General features: G+C 53.0%; 3 protein-coding genes across 5 annotated transcripts; 1 reads left to right on the forward strand and 2 right to left on the reverse strand.

The window, feature by feature from the left end:
- Window positions 1-58: 58 nt before the first annotated feature.
- Window positions 59-4,665, reverse strand: LOC133499866 (noelin-like). The gene is made up of 6 exons (XM_061818269.1): window positions 4,524-4,665; window positions 2,770-2,940; window positions 2,553-2,708; window positions 1,718-1,937; window positions 1,542-1,648; window positions 59-1,227 (listed from the first exon to the last, which is right to left on the reverse strand). The coding sequence occupies exons 1-6, from the start codon at window positions 4,635-4,637 to the stop codon at window positions 565-567; spliced, it is 1,431 nt and encodes a 476-aa protein (XP_061674253.1). The 5' UTR covers window positions 4,638-4,665; the 3' UTR covers window positions 59-564.
- Window positions 4,666-6,414: 1,749 nt separating this feature from the next.
- LOC133499743 (formin-binding protein 1-like) lies at window positions 6,415-16,078 on the reverse strand. 3 transcript variants are annotated; one of them, XM_061818055.1, is made up of 18 exons: window positions 15,848-16,078; window positions 14,939-15,054; window positions 14,813-14,863; window positions 13,955-14,102; window positions 13,797-13,859; window positions 13,165-13,263; window positions 12,765-12,779; window positions 12,512-12,640; window positions 12,265-12,411; window positions 12,029-12,205; window positions 11,773-11,964; window positions 11,030-11,044; window positions 10,848-10,957; window positions 10,562-10,694; window positions 8,428-8,519; window positions 7,314-7,453; window positions 6,964-7,116; window positions 6,415-6,900 (listed from the first exon to the last, which is right to left on the reverse strand). In XM_061818055.1, the coding sequence occupies exons 1-18, from the start codon at window positions 15,875-15,877 to the stop codon at window positions 6,872-6,874; spliced, it is 1,839 nt and encodes a 612-aa protein (XP_061674039.1). In that variant the 5' UTR covers window positions 15,878-16,078; the 3' UTR covers window positions 6,415-6,871. The 3 variants fall into 3 exon arrangements, with proteins under 3 accessions (XP_061674039.1, XP_061674036.1, XP_061674038.1); XM_061818052.1 differs by lacking the exon at window positions 15,848-16,078 and adding an exon at window positions 15,416-15,819; XM_061818054.1 differs by lacking the exons at window positions 11,030-11,044; window positions 15,848-16,078 and adding an exon at window positions 15,416-15,820.
- LOC133499744 (myosin-2 heavy chain, non muscle-like) lies at window positions 8,530-10,542 on the forward strand. Its single transcript, XM_061818056.1, has one exon. The coding sequence runs from the start codon at window positions 9,041-9,043 to the stop codon at window positions 10,493-10,495; it is 1,455 nt and encodes a 484-aa protein (XP_061674040.1). The 5' UTR covers window positions 8,530-9,040; the 3' UTR covers window positions 10,496-10,542.
- Window positions 16,079-16,540: the final 462 nt, after the last annotated feature.

The following is a 16,540-nucleotide window of genomic DNA, read 5'->3' on the forward strand; positions in this document are numbered from 1 at the left end:
TCTACCATTTAATATTATGACGATATCGTAGGAGCACAAACACACACACGCAAACAAAGAAGGTTACTGAGCTTTATTTGACATTTTAACACATTTGCGATGGCGGTCGTTCAGTTATTATCGACAGGAGGAATAGAAAGAATAGCCAATACATTTGATTGTTACACGGATCAAATTCCCGCACATTGCAGCAGCTCCACAATGTGTGCGCGTGAAGTTAACGTGGACGAGACAATAGAAAACTAGAAAAGTTGTATTGCTGTTTGCTGGCATCCTAACATGGTGGGGCCACGTCACGTGACCTCGCGTGGTTACGCTTTCCAAAAACTACCAAAGGATCAACGACATCTGTTACCACGTCACGGCATCGTAAGCCAAAGTTATTGAAGCCACCAAAGGAAACTTTCATGGTAAAACGGTTGAAACGACGTAAAAGTACGCTATGACTGGTGACGACGTCAGGACGGGAAACGATGTCGCTGTATGACGGGATAGAACGCAAGGAACACTGTGATGACCACGTCATGATGGTCGTTTGCGATGTCTCGACGTCACGCGACGCCGTCATTGTATGATGTGGTAGAGGGTGACGTTGTAGAGGAGCTGTCGCCCGTTGTTCCAAGCGTAGAGCGCCCTGTCGCGCGGATTGTAGTCCAGCATGGAGATGTGGCCGTAGGTGTTGGCGAGGGGCACGTCGATGTACTCGTACGTGGACGAATTGGTGGAGAAGGCGTAGTAAACCTTGGTGGCACCCGAGTAACCGTTGGTGACGTACAGCGTCCCGCAGACCATGAAGGCCTCGCCGGCACTGCGCTTGGGATGGTTGGTGGTCCAGCTGCGCACCACCTGAAGACTGTCGGGGTCCACCTGACTCAGCACGATGTTTCCGGCATTCTGGTTGGTGGCGTAGACGGCCCACAGCCCGCCCTCGTCTACCATCAGGTCGATGTCGGAGTGGCCCCCCCACGAGTAGTGATACATGTTGTTGTAGCCCGCGAAGTCCAGCTGGCGCGAGCGGCTGATGAGCGAGGACTTCAGGTCGAACTTGATCAGCGTGTGACTCTGGAACTTGTTGAAGTACAGCGAGCCGTTCAGAACCACCTGACCCGTCCCGGACCACGGGTGAGGCAGGCGGTGCGACGTGAAGTTGTCCGACGTCATGAAGGCCGACAGCGACTCGTACTCTCGCACGAAGCGGTTGTTGTGGTAGCCGTCCATGTACCACACCTGAAAAAGGCACGTACGGCGGACCGCTAACCACGCACACAGCGTTGAAGTGTTAACCTTCTGACCTCCCCGCCTGTCAAAATGCTAAGAACCGTCGCAACTAAAATGCTAACCTAACATCGCGTTGCTATCACACGTAACTGTCGTGTGCGCAAACTACCAAGTGCTAACATCTTGTCAACAGAAAACCATTTGCTAATCCATCCTAACAAGCTAGCATACCATCTGCTATCACATTCAAGTAGTACGGAAGCTAACTCAATGACAAGCTACATTCCTTAGTTATGTGCTAGCGCTCCGTTTCCCCGACTTACTCTGGTGTCTCCGGCGGGCGCAAGCGGGTCCGTCATCCAGGACCCGAACCTGGACCCGGAGGTCTTGACGGTGACGGGCTCAGCAATTCTCGTCAGCTTCCCGCAAGCTGAAAGGCAAACCGGAAGAAGAATCGTCTCGGAGGTGAGCGGGCGTCAGTTACGCCAGATGAGCTCACCGAGCCGCTGCATGCAGGCGTGCAGCCGCTCCTCCAGGCCGGCCACGCGCGCGTGCAGGTCTTGATAGTCCACCAGGGCCATTCGGTCGTGCAGCTCGGCCAGAGTGGCCGTCACATTGGCCGCCTCCTCCCTGAATCGCCGGACGAGAAGGGCGTCGGCCTTGTACGCCTCCAACAGCGGGATGAGCGGACGCAGCTCCTCCATTTTGGCTTTCATGGCCTGAACCGGCACACCGATTGTTTTCAGAAAAGCCAAAGCACACGACAGCAGTGTACATGGATGCTAAGGTAATGGAGCCTACTATCCCATCTGCTTCGCCTCACGAGGGACGCACGCGGGAGCACCGCAGGCTGTCTTCAGGCAGGAGTCTAACATAATGCTAACAGTTATGTAAGCTCCTGTAACATCCTGAAAGATGTCTTTCCTCTCGCGCGCCACTGCTGATTTTGCCTTCGTACGAGCACGAGAGTGCAACCCGTGTGCGCAGTTTTGTAAGTGTGCTGCAGTTCTTCTCCGAGTCAGAGGTGGCCCGACGGCCGCTATTGGCTCGGACGCCGCGCCGTGGAGTTTTTCCTCGGCGCTTTTGGGTCGCCCTTTTTCTTTTCCTTTCCTTTCCTTTCCTTTCCTTTCCTTAACGCAACAACAATGGCGACCGCGCTTGACCGAAGGGACCTAAATGATCAGATGATACGTTTAATTCTGCTGCAAAATCGATACAGAATTGGAGCACGTGACTAAAACGGGTCAATCACGAGACATGAGCACTGCTGCTTGTTTTGGCCGTGTCCGTGGCAGGTCAAGCACAGGCTACGCAGAAGTACCCGGTAGAGGTACCTGGTAGTGCCTGGCCTTGTTACTCTCATGTCCCGCCTCCACCGCTTTGAACTTCTTCTCCAGACCTCTGAGCTCCGCCTCCATCTTCTCCACCATGCCGATGTCCTGGCGGGTGCGCCGGTCCAAATCCTCTATGGAGCGGCTCATGTTGTGCACCTGCCACGTGAGCGTCATGCTAACCAGGCTAACAGTGCACGTGTGAGCGTGTATTTCCCACCTTGTCCAGCAGGTGTTGCACTTGCTTGCTGCGGGCGTCTCGGGAGCAGACGGAGTCGTGGGGGGTCACGACGGTGCACACGCAACCGCCCCCCGAGTCCTGGGCCGAGCTGAATACCTGCCAGCTGTCCCGCTCCTGACCCGCCCCTCTCTGGGGGGCCGCCGGACCCACCTGTGCGAGAGAAAGCTTCACACTCCTGGAAAAAAAAACGCACAAAGTCTCCCGGCGACGGACGTCAGACAAACACGTTTGTGCTGTGGATGTGTGCCTTGTATGTCTAAAATGACATTGGCTGAAGAAGAAACGCATGCCAATTTCGCTGCAAATGTCCACGATTGCCATGGATCCATTTGGGGGACAAAAATCGTATCTCGTGCTAAAAATGATACTTTGAAGTTGCGTAACTATTTCACAAGTGACGTCCTGCGTGGACGTGAATTATTTCATTTATTTGATGTCTCTATGTAAAGCTGTTGCTTGGCCTATTATTTAGTTGTTCAAGGCTCGGCTACTCACCGCAAAAACGCACTTCCAGTCACAATAACGCAATCGATGAAAATGCGCCGCTGACTACTTTGCGCTCGCTCGCCTCGCGTCGCCATCGTTACGAAGCTCAAAATTGAATTCATGTAGCCCAAATTCTTCTTCAAATGTTTATGACGTCTGCGCTTAAGCTTGACAAGATTACTTTTCACCGAGTCCGCTGGTTAGGAGGCCCCGGGTTCAGGAAATCGACCTGGTCTCGTCGTCCCAAAGTTTGAACGCCTTCAGTTGAAAGCGTTGGTGAAATCCAAAGTTCGGGACGGAACGAACCATCCGCTCCCTGAGAGGCGGAAAACTTTATAGCCGAGACAAAGGGAAACGAGCGCCGTCGGTAGTCGACGGTAAATTACTTTGAGTTCCCAACGTCGATCCCTGGCTCTTCTTGATCAATCCGTCTTTCTTCTTTCAAACAATTCAGCAGTTCAAAGGGTTACTTCCAAACATGGGCAAATTCTCTTCACCTACAAGTTGAATCACATTTGCGACCCCAACATGGCACTTCAACGCCTCCCTTATCGAAGGACCCGCATTTTGATGCTTTTGCCAGGTCTCCGACGAGGCCCGAGTGCGAGGTCCCCAATTGTACCCGCTCGCAGGTCTAGTTATCATCATTATTATTATTATTGTGATTAGCGCTTTTCCCGTTTGATGATTTTCTCGTCTTGTCCCTGTGCTCGCGGTTCCAGCTAGTGTCGGGGCAGGATGTTTTTCCACTCAGTCCCGATCGTGGAGATGGGGGTGGGACCACGAGGTAGACTTCTCTGGCTGTGTGCTGTGACCTTGTGATATGATTTTCATTTGTTTTGTGACCATCCTCCTATCTTGAATTTCAAAAAGTCTAATTGCACTCGAGTGCGCCGGATTGTGTTTGAAAAGACCCTTTTTCCGTTTGCTCGGCGAGCAACCTGAACCGCGAGTGGACTTCCTCTATATTGAGCTTCCTGTGCGATGAAATCAATGTGAACTGATGGGGACCAGATGTTACGTGCGCTTCTGCCATCTAGCAAAAGCAGTCGAGTCCCAAATTTTGCTCATCTCAAGACCCCAAAAATGGTCACGTGAAACTCAAAGGTTGAGAAACACACACGTTGATGTGCTCGTAGCTCAAGTCACAAGCGTGTACAAAATGGAGGGCGGAATGTTCTACTTTGACGCACAAACACAAAGAAGTGAAGAAAAGCGAAAGCCAAGGAGGACAGGATGTAGCGTACCGTCGTGCAGGAGGCAGCGAGCAGGAGGATGAGGAGAAACGACTGGAGTCCATTCTCTTCCGACTCCATCCTTCCTTTCTTCTTCTTCTTGCAGCGCGAGCAGCCCACGATCATCACATCCTGTGCGTGCGTGCGTGCGTGCGTGCGTGCGGGGGAGGAGCCAAAGCCTCCACGGGTGCCGTGCGCGTGCGCAGACCGCAGCACTGACGCGAGCGTCCGAGGAACGAGGAGACTGTCTCCATGGCAACCAGGCGATATGCGACACTTCCACGAGAGAGGATGCGGCGACGTGATGCCGTGTCGCGGTGGGCTGGTTACCGTGCGCTGTGCCGCAAAACATTAGCATTAGAATTGAGTCGGTCACGTGACGCTGCACTCCAGGAAAGTGGCAAGTCGGGGGAGTTTTCTGAGCTCCGTTCAGGAAAGAGTTGGCCGGAACGCCGCTCGAGACGGTAGGTCAAAGTTGGACAGTCGGAATATCTGTGACGTGTAATTGCGAACGCACGCGACACCAGCAGCGTACCCGGGTGGGAGTCGAGTCGGCGTTCCTTCACGGGCGACTCGCTCCTTCGAGGGCCCAACGACGTCCACCTCGAGCCCTTTAGCCTGACGTGGCTCGACAACGGCGACCCCCGTGGAGACAAAATCTTTCCCTTTTAGTTAGTCAACATGACTCCACGTAACACAAACGTGCAATTTGAGGACATACCCTTCTGCCTATCGTGAAGTCATTCAGTGAAATTGGTAAAAATATTCAGGATATGACTTCATTCCAATGAAGTTGGGATATGGTGTCAAAACAATGAAAAAAAAATGTGCAACTCATTCAAGTTATATTTCAATGAAGACAAGCTATTTTTTGCTTTTATCAAATCAGCTTTAGCTTTACATTTGGTGCCTCCAACACGTTCCAGGGTTCAAAAAAACTCTTGGGAACTGAGGACATGACTTGGTGAAGCTTTGTAGGATTTGGAATTCTTTCTTCGACAGTCCGGGGTCTCCGTCGTCCGCACGTTTTTAATGGGAGACAGGTCTGGACCGGGGGCAGGCCAGTCTAGTGCCTTCACTCTTTTACTAGCGAGCAAAAGCAGAATGTGGTTCGGCATCGTCACGCTGCAAAGGACAGGGACGTCCATGAAAACGCTGTTGCTTGGATGGCACCGTTACGTTTCTCCAAAATCTGTACGGACCTTTGCATACCAATGACACCTTCACAAGCGCGTCAGGTACCCACGCCATTGCCACTAACACATCCCCATACCGGCACAGATGCTGGCTGTTGACTGAAAACACTTTTGGGGCTGGGTGTGGGGGTGCCAATAAACTACCCCAACACACACACACACTTTGACAACTGACCTTGCAGGTGCAAAAACCTTTGCTTATAAAAGGTTCAATGCACTTAGTAAATGTTTTTTTTTGAAATATTAAATATAAATATGTTATATAATAAAATATCATATATCAAACTATTTTTGTTGTTAAAGTCAATCAAATCGGACTTGGGGTCAGCGACTCCAGACTTGCAAAGCAATGACCAGATCCCTCTTCTGCACATTTGATTCAAACGACGAACATAAAAATGGGACACGGAGCCAAAAAGCCGACGTGAGAGGACAGAAAACGAACCCCCCCAAAATGGGACCAAAAAGAGGTGGAGCGAGCAACAGCCGCAAGAAGCTCCATCGTGCGACGAAAACCGACCAATACAAAAGTTGGAACCCAAAATAGAGGAAGTAGTTCCAGAACAGACGCACCTTGAGGGCCCCGCCCACATCTCCGAGGCATCACCGCCGAAGGCCAACCGGATCGGACCACCTGACGGCCGTACGTCGCGTTTCCCCGCTCGGCCTCCGGGGGCCCGAGCTTCGAAATAAAACGACACGTGAAATCTCAGTCTAGACTTGTTTTACTTGGAAACGGGAAACATACAGGAAGCTGCTGATGGGAAAGTCAAAAACAAAAGACGTTCACATCCAAGACGACGACGACACTCGGGGCGAGGTTGGGGCGGGATTCAAGATGGACGCGCGGGAGGAATATTTACACACAAGTCACATGGCTCTGTCGACTGTTCCTGAAATTCTGACCCTACTGAAAAGACTTCCGCGGTCCATCATCCTAAATGCAGTTTCAAAATAATAAAATCTTTTTTCCCCTCAGCTCAGCGCATCGTGCAGCCAAAGAGGAAAAAAAACGACCGGGGGTTTGCGCACGCCTGCCGACGACGGGCCTCCAAATAAGTCGGACGGCGGGCTTCGCCGCGTTCCCCCGGCAACAGTTGTCACGGCAACCCGGCTCAAAGGCGCGGGACGCGACGGCGCCGCCATCTGCCGTCTTCGAGCGCCTCACACCAGCCGACTCGTCTGCACGAAACCTGCAACGCGCACACAAATGAGCAACACGCCAGAGCCGCGAGGAAGTTGTCGTCGTCGTTGACCTTTGGCCTCCACGAAGACCTGAATGTAGGAGGTGGGCACGTATCCTTCTTCTTCTGCGTTCCTTCGCACTCTCGTCCAGCCGTCGCCTTTGTCCTCCTCCACTAAGCTGAGAAGTTCTCCTTCGCACATGGACAGGGTGCCCTCGTTCTGACCTGCGGCGAAGTGACCTTCATCATCGTCGCCGCCGCCGCCGTTTTCACCTTCATCCCACCGCCACTTCTGCTCCCTTCTCAACGTTTCTTTTTTCCCCGAAATTGGCTTTGGACTTTATTGGCGGGGGGTTCGCTAAGCCCTTCGAACGTCTTTTGGGATCAAATAAAAATTGACTCCAAGTCCTCAAAGGCGTTACCTCGGAACGGGTAGAGCGACTTGCAGGTTCCGATGCTGGCCAGCGGCTCGTCGTCGTCGAAGTCGTCGTCGAAATCGGAGCTTCGAGACTTGGAGAAGCGAACTTCGGCGCTCTGATCTTCCGTGTAGCTGCCGTCGGGACTGGGACGACGACGGGCGAAAGAAACGTCACGACGGTGCGGAGGAGAACAAGAACAGAAGGAAATATGCGGAGAAGCAGGAGAAAAGGCAGAAAATGAACAGAATGCCAAGTGAATCCATCCATTTTCAGAGCCGCTTATCCTCACGAGGGTCACGGGAACGCTGAAGCCAATCCCAGCGGTCATCGTAAATTGGGACTTTAATGGTGAAATGTGACTTTCAAGTTAAGTCGCTAATGCAGAACGGATGTCAGTCGTCGGCCGAGGGCTCCCTGCAATATATCCCGTAGGGTATCGCACCGCTCGGGACTTTAACGGGAAGTGCCAATGGGTAACTTAACATCACGTTGGGGGGGTGGGGGGTGGGGCTTTGACACACTCTTAACTGTGACCGTGTAACTGTTTGTTTGTTTTCTGTTCTGAACGTCGTAGCAGGCCGGCACCGACCACCGGAGCGAACTCCCTTGTGTGTTCTTTCCACACCGGGCCAATCAAGCTGATTCTGATTTTGATGATCCTGACTGAGCTGAAACAGGAGATGTTTCTTTGGATTTGACTTCAGACTGCGACAAAAAAAATGAAGAGTTTTTGCACTGTGTATGCAAACTACTGCCATATGCGAAAGAAAGGATACACAGTACATAAGTAAAGGAACAAGTCCTTGAACAGTCATTGCTCCATCTCGTGATGGCATTGGCGATTTCTTCTTCTTATTATTATTATTATTTTTTAAACTCGCTGATTGGTGACCTGCCCTGAATATCCCGATCGTGTAAAGCCACGATGACTTCTAAGGCAACCGGAATACTCCTCTTGTGTTGCATTCAATGCCCTGAGGATAAATCTTAAAGGATTTGTTTCAGGTCATCTCTTTTCAGAACAAAACATTTCCACAACGGGAAGAAGAATGAGAAGGAGATATGAATGATATGAAAAAATGAGGAGGGCGAGGAGCTTGGCAAAACTGTTCTTCACCTTTCTCTGCTGTCTGGACTTGTGGCATTGATCTGTTTCAGGGTTCCCGGAATAGATCCCTCAGTGCCCTGTTCGGCCTCCATCAGCCACGCCTGAAACACCCGAAAAGAGGGGAGGGAAGAAGAAGAAGAAGAAGAAGAAGAAGAAGAAGAAGCAATGACGTCATCACTCGAGCGACATCACAGACACGCGAGCTTTTTGCGCTTCAACGCGCGATTACATCACCACAGTCATCATATCAGTGACGTCGTCACAGACCGGTCGCGTCATCAAAGTCGGGACCTCGCGGGTCGTCGTGGACCGACACGGGCTAAGCAAATCCTCCCAACTCTTGAGCAATTACGGAGTGTCCGACAGTTTGGCCGGCGGCGAGGACTGATTTTCCACAACGTTTTGTCTCAACAAATATCATCTACTGCGGAACATCCGCCGAGCGATTCTCCACAAAATTTGACCAGTTGATCGCTACGCGAAATCTTCCCAACGTTCGACCGTTGGTGAATGGCGACGACAAAACTCGCCAACTCGCAAAACTTCAAAACGTTTGACCGCCGGCTCGGCAAATTCTCACAACGTTTGACTACCGGTGAACCCGGACCCGACAGACGCAGTCATGTCTAACCCGAACCAAAGCTCAGACTCGAGAAAAGAGGTGAACTGGAAGATCAGGAGATTGGTCCAGAAGCAAGACGAGTTCAAAAAACTTTGGCAAAGCGATCGACTGAGCCACGACGTCAAGGTGGAGGCGCTCGAGTCTCAGAACCGGGCCCTGCAGGACAAACTGGACGCGGCCAGCAAGGATGAGGAGGAGCTGATGACCCAGGTGAGGGTCCACAAAGCCCAGATCTTCTCCTTGGAGCAGAGAAAGTGCCTGACGGAATCAGAGGCCAAAGACCTGAAAGCGGTCCAGGTTGAGCTCCAGGAGAAGATCAGCGAGCTGGAGGCGGCGCTCGTCGCCTGGGAGAAAAAGCTGGAAGCCCAGGCCCAGAGGCACGGCGAGCAACTGCAGAAGGTCGAAGATGACTGGAAGGAGAAGATGCGCGAGAAGGACGAGGCCTTCGCCAAGCAGGCGGCCGGTCTTCAAGCGCAAATGGACAAAATGAGCAAACAGGCCGAGGAGCTGGCCGAGGACAAACGCAAAGTGCAGGCGGCGCTGAGCGAGCGGCAGGAGGAGCTGGAGGCTCAGAAGAGCATTCGCGACAAACTGCAGTACGACCACGGTGTGGAGATGAGACTGATCCAGATGCAGAAGAACGCACTCTCCAACAAGGTGACGGCTCTCACCAACACCACCGACGACCTGATGGAGAAGAAGGAAGCGCTCAAGAAGTCTGACGAACAAAAGAGCAAAGAACTCAAGGCCAAGAACGCCGACATCTGCGACCTGCAGACGCACAAAGAGATCATCAATGCGCAACTTCAGCGCGAGGAGCGCGGCGCCGCCACCCTGAGGGAATCTCTCCGACACATGGACACCGACATGGAGGCTCTGAGGGCCGAGTACACCGCGGAGCAGGCTGCCCACAAGGTCACCAAGAAGGACCTGGCCCTGGCCAAGATGCAGGCCAACGACCTGGCCGAGAAGATCAAGTTCCACGAGGGCCGCGTCAAGGCCCACCAGGCCAGCGTCAAGAGTCTGGAGTGCGTGCTGCTCACCAAGGACACGTACATCCGCAGGTTCAGAGAGGACCTGGAGACGTCCATCTCGCTCATCAACAGGCCCAAGACCTTCACCAAGGCCATCACCAGCCTCAAGAGGAAGTACATCACGGGGGACCAGGACGTCTGCGTGGACGCCATCGAGGAAAAGATCGCAAAGTTCCTGGAGTCCAACAAGTTACAGTCGGACCATTTTGAGAAGACCATCCAGAGTCTGCGGCGCCAGCTTGAGCAGAAAGACGCCGAGACCCAAAAGAGGCTCCAGAAGCTGGACCGCTGCCGCGGCGACCTCATCAAGATCATCAACGAGCAGCGCTTGGAGATCGCCAAGGTCAAGGCGGAGCTTAACGAGGTCACGCATCAGCTGAGGCAGCTGGCCCCTCCCCTCGCGAGGACCAATCGACCGTGAATTGCCCCGCCTCCCCCCCCCGATCACACACACGACGACGGACAGCTGTGAAGTTAGTGCGTCCACCTGGTTGTTCCTAAGCTCCTCCTCCAGTCTGTGCAAGCTCCGTCTGACTTCGTCCAACCGCGGCTCCAGGGTGGCGCCGTCTCCCAAGGTCGGGTTCTGTTGGTACACCGCCTTCATCTTCACCAGCGCCTCTCTGGAAGAACGACAGGCTAAGGCTAAGCTAAAACGCTTTGGCACAACGCGCCTCTTTTTCTTGACCTTCTGGCTAATGCTAAGCTATCACGCGGCACGGGAACCACCGTCGTGGCCGACGCCAACATCATTCCAAGCTAAGGAGCGTCGTCACCTTTGCTCTCGCTCTCGCAGGATTTCTTGTCCGATGTGGTGAATTCTGGTTTGCAGTTTTTTCCGCCTTTGCTCGGCAGGAAGATGGCTGCAGTCCGGAGGGGCGGAGCCCTGAAAAGACGGCAACGACGGCACACCTTGACGACGTCAAAGAGCGCCACCTACCGCGGCCGTCCTACTCACCAGTTTGAGGGACAGCTACCGGTCGGAGAAGCGTTGAAAGAAAGACATTTGGAGCTCAGGAATGACATGGAAACGGCACACTTGGCTTCCCCCCCCCCCCCCCCCCCTATGTGTGGATCTTCAACGTGACATGTTTACTGTATGGTTTATATATGCAAATGCCATCGTGTGGAAACAAGTACAAAACCCTATTTTCATTCTCTGCAAGATAGGAAACATTTCATTCATGAAAAGTCCAAATTCCCCCCACCCCTCAAAAAGAGATTTTCCCCCCCCCCTCAATAAACAAGACTCAAAAAAATAATACAACTGTCCAAAAGGAAAACAACCCCTTCGCTTAGATTTTTTTCAATAACTTAAAACGTATTCACCCCCCCCCCAAAAAATGCACTTTTCCTTGTGGAAAAATAAAAAAATTTCTCTTGCAAAAATAATGACTTCTAGAAAAGAATTGATCTTGACCTTTTTCCCTTTCAAAAACCTTTTAAATTTGATTGGAAAATCTTAAAAATTAAACAAAACATTCATCCGTTATCTGTAGCGCTTATCCTCACTAGGGTTCGCCAGCGAGCCGGACCCTATCCCAGCCGGCGACTCCCTGAAATGGTCGCCGGCCAATCGGCGCAAAATATGAAAAATCTCAAACAAATACGGCTCCTCCCAAAAAATGTACGCACCGCCTCTAATTGAAATGCCGCAAATATGTATTTAAGTAGTATTAATGTGTAATTTTGGAACGGTACTCCTCTCTTGAGGCTGCGCAGGCACTGCTTCCTGGTTCGGGAGCCGGACGTCATCAGGTCGTTAAGACGCTGGGCGATCGGTTCCCTGGCGCTCGAGGGCGGGGACGGGGGGCCGGCGGCCGCGTGGCCCGGCGAAGGCGAGGCGGGCGGCGGCGGCGGCGGCTGCCGAGGCGACGGCAGGAGATTCAGCAGCTGCGTGGGCGGAGAGGTCGGAGATCACCAGCCCGGTCAGAAGGTGACTTGCGCGTGGACATACTTTATTTTTGCGGAGGAAAGGCCACAGCTTCCTGCTCTGCCGCCGCCCCTCCGCGCGCTCGTCCAGGTAGCTGGACTCTGAGATGCTCCGCCTCATGGAGGCACCAAAGTCCTCCGGGTCCACGTCGCCCGGCGGCTCGAAGCCAGACTTGTACGCGCGCGCCACCGAGCGCGTGTCCTGAAGCCACCCGCAAAATCGTCAACGGCGACGTGGCGCGAATGAATCGGGGCGCTCACCATCTGGGCCTGGATGCTCTCCGCGGCGTCCACCATGGCGTCCAAACAGCGGCTGACGACAGGGAGGGATTTTTTCTCCGCCTCGGCCGACAAGCGCATGGCCGAACTCACGCACTCGATGCGACGCTCCTCCATTTCCTGGATGCGCTTGAAACGCCCCCCCGGACGCCGGTCGCTCAGTAGCGGTTCCGACTGCGCGATGTGCTGCGGTGCAGTGCGGGTCCGGATGAACAAACGGGTGCTTTACCTGGTATATAACGGGAACCATCGTGTGGTAGTGCTGGTGCTGGTCCTGGTTAAACTGCTTCAAAGTGCTCAAATATTCCTTCTTGGACTCCTGGGCCGTTTGTTGTTTTTGTTGCGCCCCCTGACGAGCCTGGAAAAAAAAAAAAAAAGACACCGCCCACAGCGTGCTGTATTTCAGTTCGGGTCAGACCGCCATCGAGGACCGACCCTCCCAAAAGAAGTCAGAATTTCAAAAAAATGACATAACATCTTACCTTAAAGGAGCAGCGCTGATGTGTACAAAAACACACACACACACACAAAAAGATCACATTACTTTGTCAACAGAGAACACGGTCATGCTAATAAACCAGGAAAGGTACGATTCCCCCAAAAGCGATTGGCGCGCACTTTGCATCAAAAGGTTCATTTGTATTTCCTCCAAATTTTGCTCTCGGGTGAGGACGAAAAAGCTCCCGCATCAGGCAGAAAGCCGATGATGACAAGGAGGAAGGAGGAAGCGAGCCTTGACCGCGTCTAGGCAGCCGCTAACATGCTTGTCTTCCCACCTTCTCTTTGCGTGATTTTTTTCCGTTTTTTTGCCCGTTGAAGGCTTCACTTTTGACCCGTGACAACAAAGAATGTCGAGCAACCGGAAGCGACGTTTTTGCCGACCTTCTCGCCGTCCGCGTTGTTGTCCGCGTTGTCCATCCTGTCGCACGAGTGCTGCGCTCGTTCCGCCTCCTTACTGTCGCGCTCGAAACGTCGTTTTGCCTGCAGGATTGAGACGTACAAAACATGGAATGTTGGTTTAAAAAAAAAAAAAAAAAAAACACTCCACATTTGCAGTTATTGAAAATGTGAGCCCCCCCCCCCAAGGACGTTTGATTGATTGCTTTATTTTTAACGTGAGAGTGATAGAAAGATGTGGAAATTGTTGTAAACATGGCTGCCGTTGTTAAAAGATGATGGAAATTGTGAAAAAAATGGGACCATGTTGGAACGCAAAGTGGGCATATTTCCAAACATGAAACATGCTTTCAAATCCGGCAATTTTGGAACCTCGTTCAAAAACGTCACGCACGCACCGCGGGATCGATTCCGCTCAGTGACCGTGTCGTTCTTCGGGGCGCGGTCCGCCTTTCGCCCCAAGTTTGCTGGGTTAGGCTTCGGCACTCCCGCGACCCTTTTGAGGATAAGCGGCTAGGAAAAATCACTGACGTCGATGCTACCGAAAACGTAAAAATAGTCAACGGTGACGTCCGCGCGGGGTGGCCCCGGATGTAGGCGGAGTCAAGTCAACTCACAGACTCCAGTTGCTTCCAGGAATTTTCAATGTGCTGCTGGGCACGGCGGCCATCTTGGAAATGCTGAAAAAAAAATGGAAAAAGTAGCATCTTGTGAGTTTTACGCAGACGTGCCCGCGTGCCTGCCCGCCCGCGTGCGTGCGTGCCCGTAACCTGACCGCCTTCCTCTCAGCCTTGAGGTCGTGCGTGAACCTGCTGAGGTCGGCGGCGACGTGCGAGTTGAGGCTCTCGGCGACGAGCTCCCTCTGCGCCGCCAACTCGCCGAGCTGCTGAAGGGTGGCGCCGAAGGCCACGCACCACGTGTACCTGAAGACGACACCGGGGCGGTTGAGCCACGCGGCTGGAATCGGTTCCGACGACGAACCCTCAAAACCGACACCGACACATTGCTGCACCGTCGAGGTTAGGAAAGGAACTCGAAATGCAATTTTGAAATGATGATTTCGTTTCTGGTTCAAAGTTAACCGGCCCCCAGAACCCACCCAGAGACTCGGCGGTGGGGTCTTCCCCCGTCCTCGGCGGCAAAAAAAGTCAAACGGTTCCTGCCTTTTCTACCGCTGCCAAAGAGTCCTCGGCGATTCTTTGAATCCGGCGACAACGGAGGTTTTTCCCGGCACAAACCTCCAAAGGCCTTTGGAGGGTTCAAGTCTGGACTTTGATGACTTGGCCGCTCCAAAAGCTTCCTTTGGCTTGTGAAGTCAAAAGCTGTCACTTCCCTCCAGAGCGGCAAAATTCCACCGAGGAGCTGTAGTAAGACTCGAGCTTACGGCCCCGAGAACGCCCGATCGGTACTTGGACGGGGGACCGCCCGGGAAGACCGGATGCTGTCAGGAAGGGCATCCGGCGTCCGTCTAAGACGCGACCCCGAACGGTAAGTAAGACTTGCCAGCTGCTTACGACTGGTCTCGTCTCGTCTCATCACATCACCATTGAATTGACCTCGGACGGAACAAATCAAATCAAAATTGCAGAGGGTGCGCTCGAGACGGAACGCCATTGAAGAAGAGTCCGCTCACCTGTTGTCCTCTTCTCTGCTCCTCTTGGGAAGGTATTTCTTCGACAGGTTTCTGCGCACGCGCAGACACAAACATTTAGAGCGCCGTCACGCCGTCGGGCGTGGGCGACGGGACGCTCCCGCTCACCTGATCTGTTTCGCGTAGTTGAGTTCGATGTCCGCTCGTTCTTTGACGAACTTTGTGTATTTCTCCAGGAAGTCGATGCCCCAGCCGGTGTGTTTCTCCAGATTGTCGAACTGATCCTGCGACAGACAAACATGGCCGCTCGTTACCGTTCCATCGGTGGTTCTTGTCATTACTATTCACTGCAAATATGCTTTTTCTTTTTCACGATTATTCTTATTATGTATAAAATAAAAGAACAAACTGTTATTTTAAGACCAAACAAAACAAAACAAAAAAATTCTTGGTTTCTTGAATCAAGTCGGCGCTCTCCCGTGCGGCGTGGCGGCAAACGTGGGCGCGAAAAAATACAATCAAATGAAATACTTGTGTCCACCCCTGATTATGTGGCACAGATGTGTGGACTACTACATTTGGACTAGTCAACTTCAGTCACTAAAAAAAAAAAAAAAAAAAAAAAGACATGGACCAGAAGTGTACCTGATACAAGGCCTGCACCAAACGCTGGACCTGGACTTGAAACCAGACAGTATACCACCTCAAACACTCGGGCGACGGATGAGCACTCGTAGATTTGTGCTGCAGCGAAGACCAGACGCCGACTTGGGCATTGAGTTTCATTTGCATTTAGGCTTGAAAGACCACACCTGAACCTGCATCTGAGCTCAGACTTTGACTAGTATGCAGACCCGGACTACGATGTAGTCTCGGACAATTACGTAGACCTGGACCTGGACCATTATTCAGGGCTGCGCGAGCACGCAAACCCGCTTTTGTGTTTGGTAAAAGTGAATGAGTGACGTCACAGGTTCAGGCGTGCCCGAGACCGACGGTTCTTCGGCCCACGTCCGTCACGTGACCGCGGCGCTTCGACACAGACTGCGGCGCGCAGGTACGCTCCGCGGTACGTACCCACAGTTCGGAGCCCCAGTTGACGTTCATGCCGCCTCCTTTTCTCCGCACCGCCGCCGCCGAGCGCGCTTGCGGCTCTTCGTCCGCCGTGCGTGCGTCTGTCCGTACGCCCGCGTTCACGCGCCCGGCCTTTGTTATCGGCGAGGGGTGCGTGCGCGCTTGCGGACGAGCATGCGCAGTGGGCGCCTCGTTGCGCCGGAGAGCCGCTCGACCAATCGGGAAGGAGCTCGGGTGGCCGGCGATCGATCGTCGACTGGAAGCTGCGGCGGGAGAAAATCCGCAAAAGAAATACACGCGTACGGCCCTTTTCCGAGCCGCTCATCCTCACCAGGGGGTCGCGGGAGTTGCCCGAGCCTATCCCGGCCGTCATCGGGCAGGAGGCCTGGGTGCGCCCTCTACTGGTCGCCTGCCAATCGCAAGGCACGTGCAGGCGGACGACATCGCGCTCACAACTGCAATTTAGAAGCTCCGATGAACGCAGGCGTGTTTTTTTTGTTTGTTTTTGGAAACCAAAGTGGCCGCAGAAAAGAAGTCACACTTGAGGCACGGAGAACATGCAAAAATCCACACAGGTGGAGCCGGGATTTCAGAGCGATACGTAGATACAGATATAGATATAGATAGATCTGCCGCAACCATTCATTGACTGCATCGAGGTATTTATTTCTATAGGGACGTTTGCAGTGCGTATAG

Source organism: Syngnathoides biaculeatus, chromosome 4 (assembly GCF_019802595.1).
Source record: "Syngnathoides biaculeatus isolate LvHL_M chromosome 4, ASM1980259v1, whole genome shotgun sequence".
Taxonomy (NCBI): Eukaryota; Metazoa; Chordata; class Actinopteri; order Syngnathiformes; family Syngnathidae; genus Syngnathoides; species Syngnathoides biaculeatus.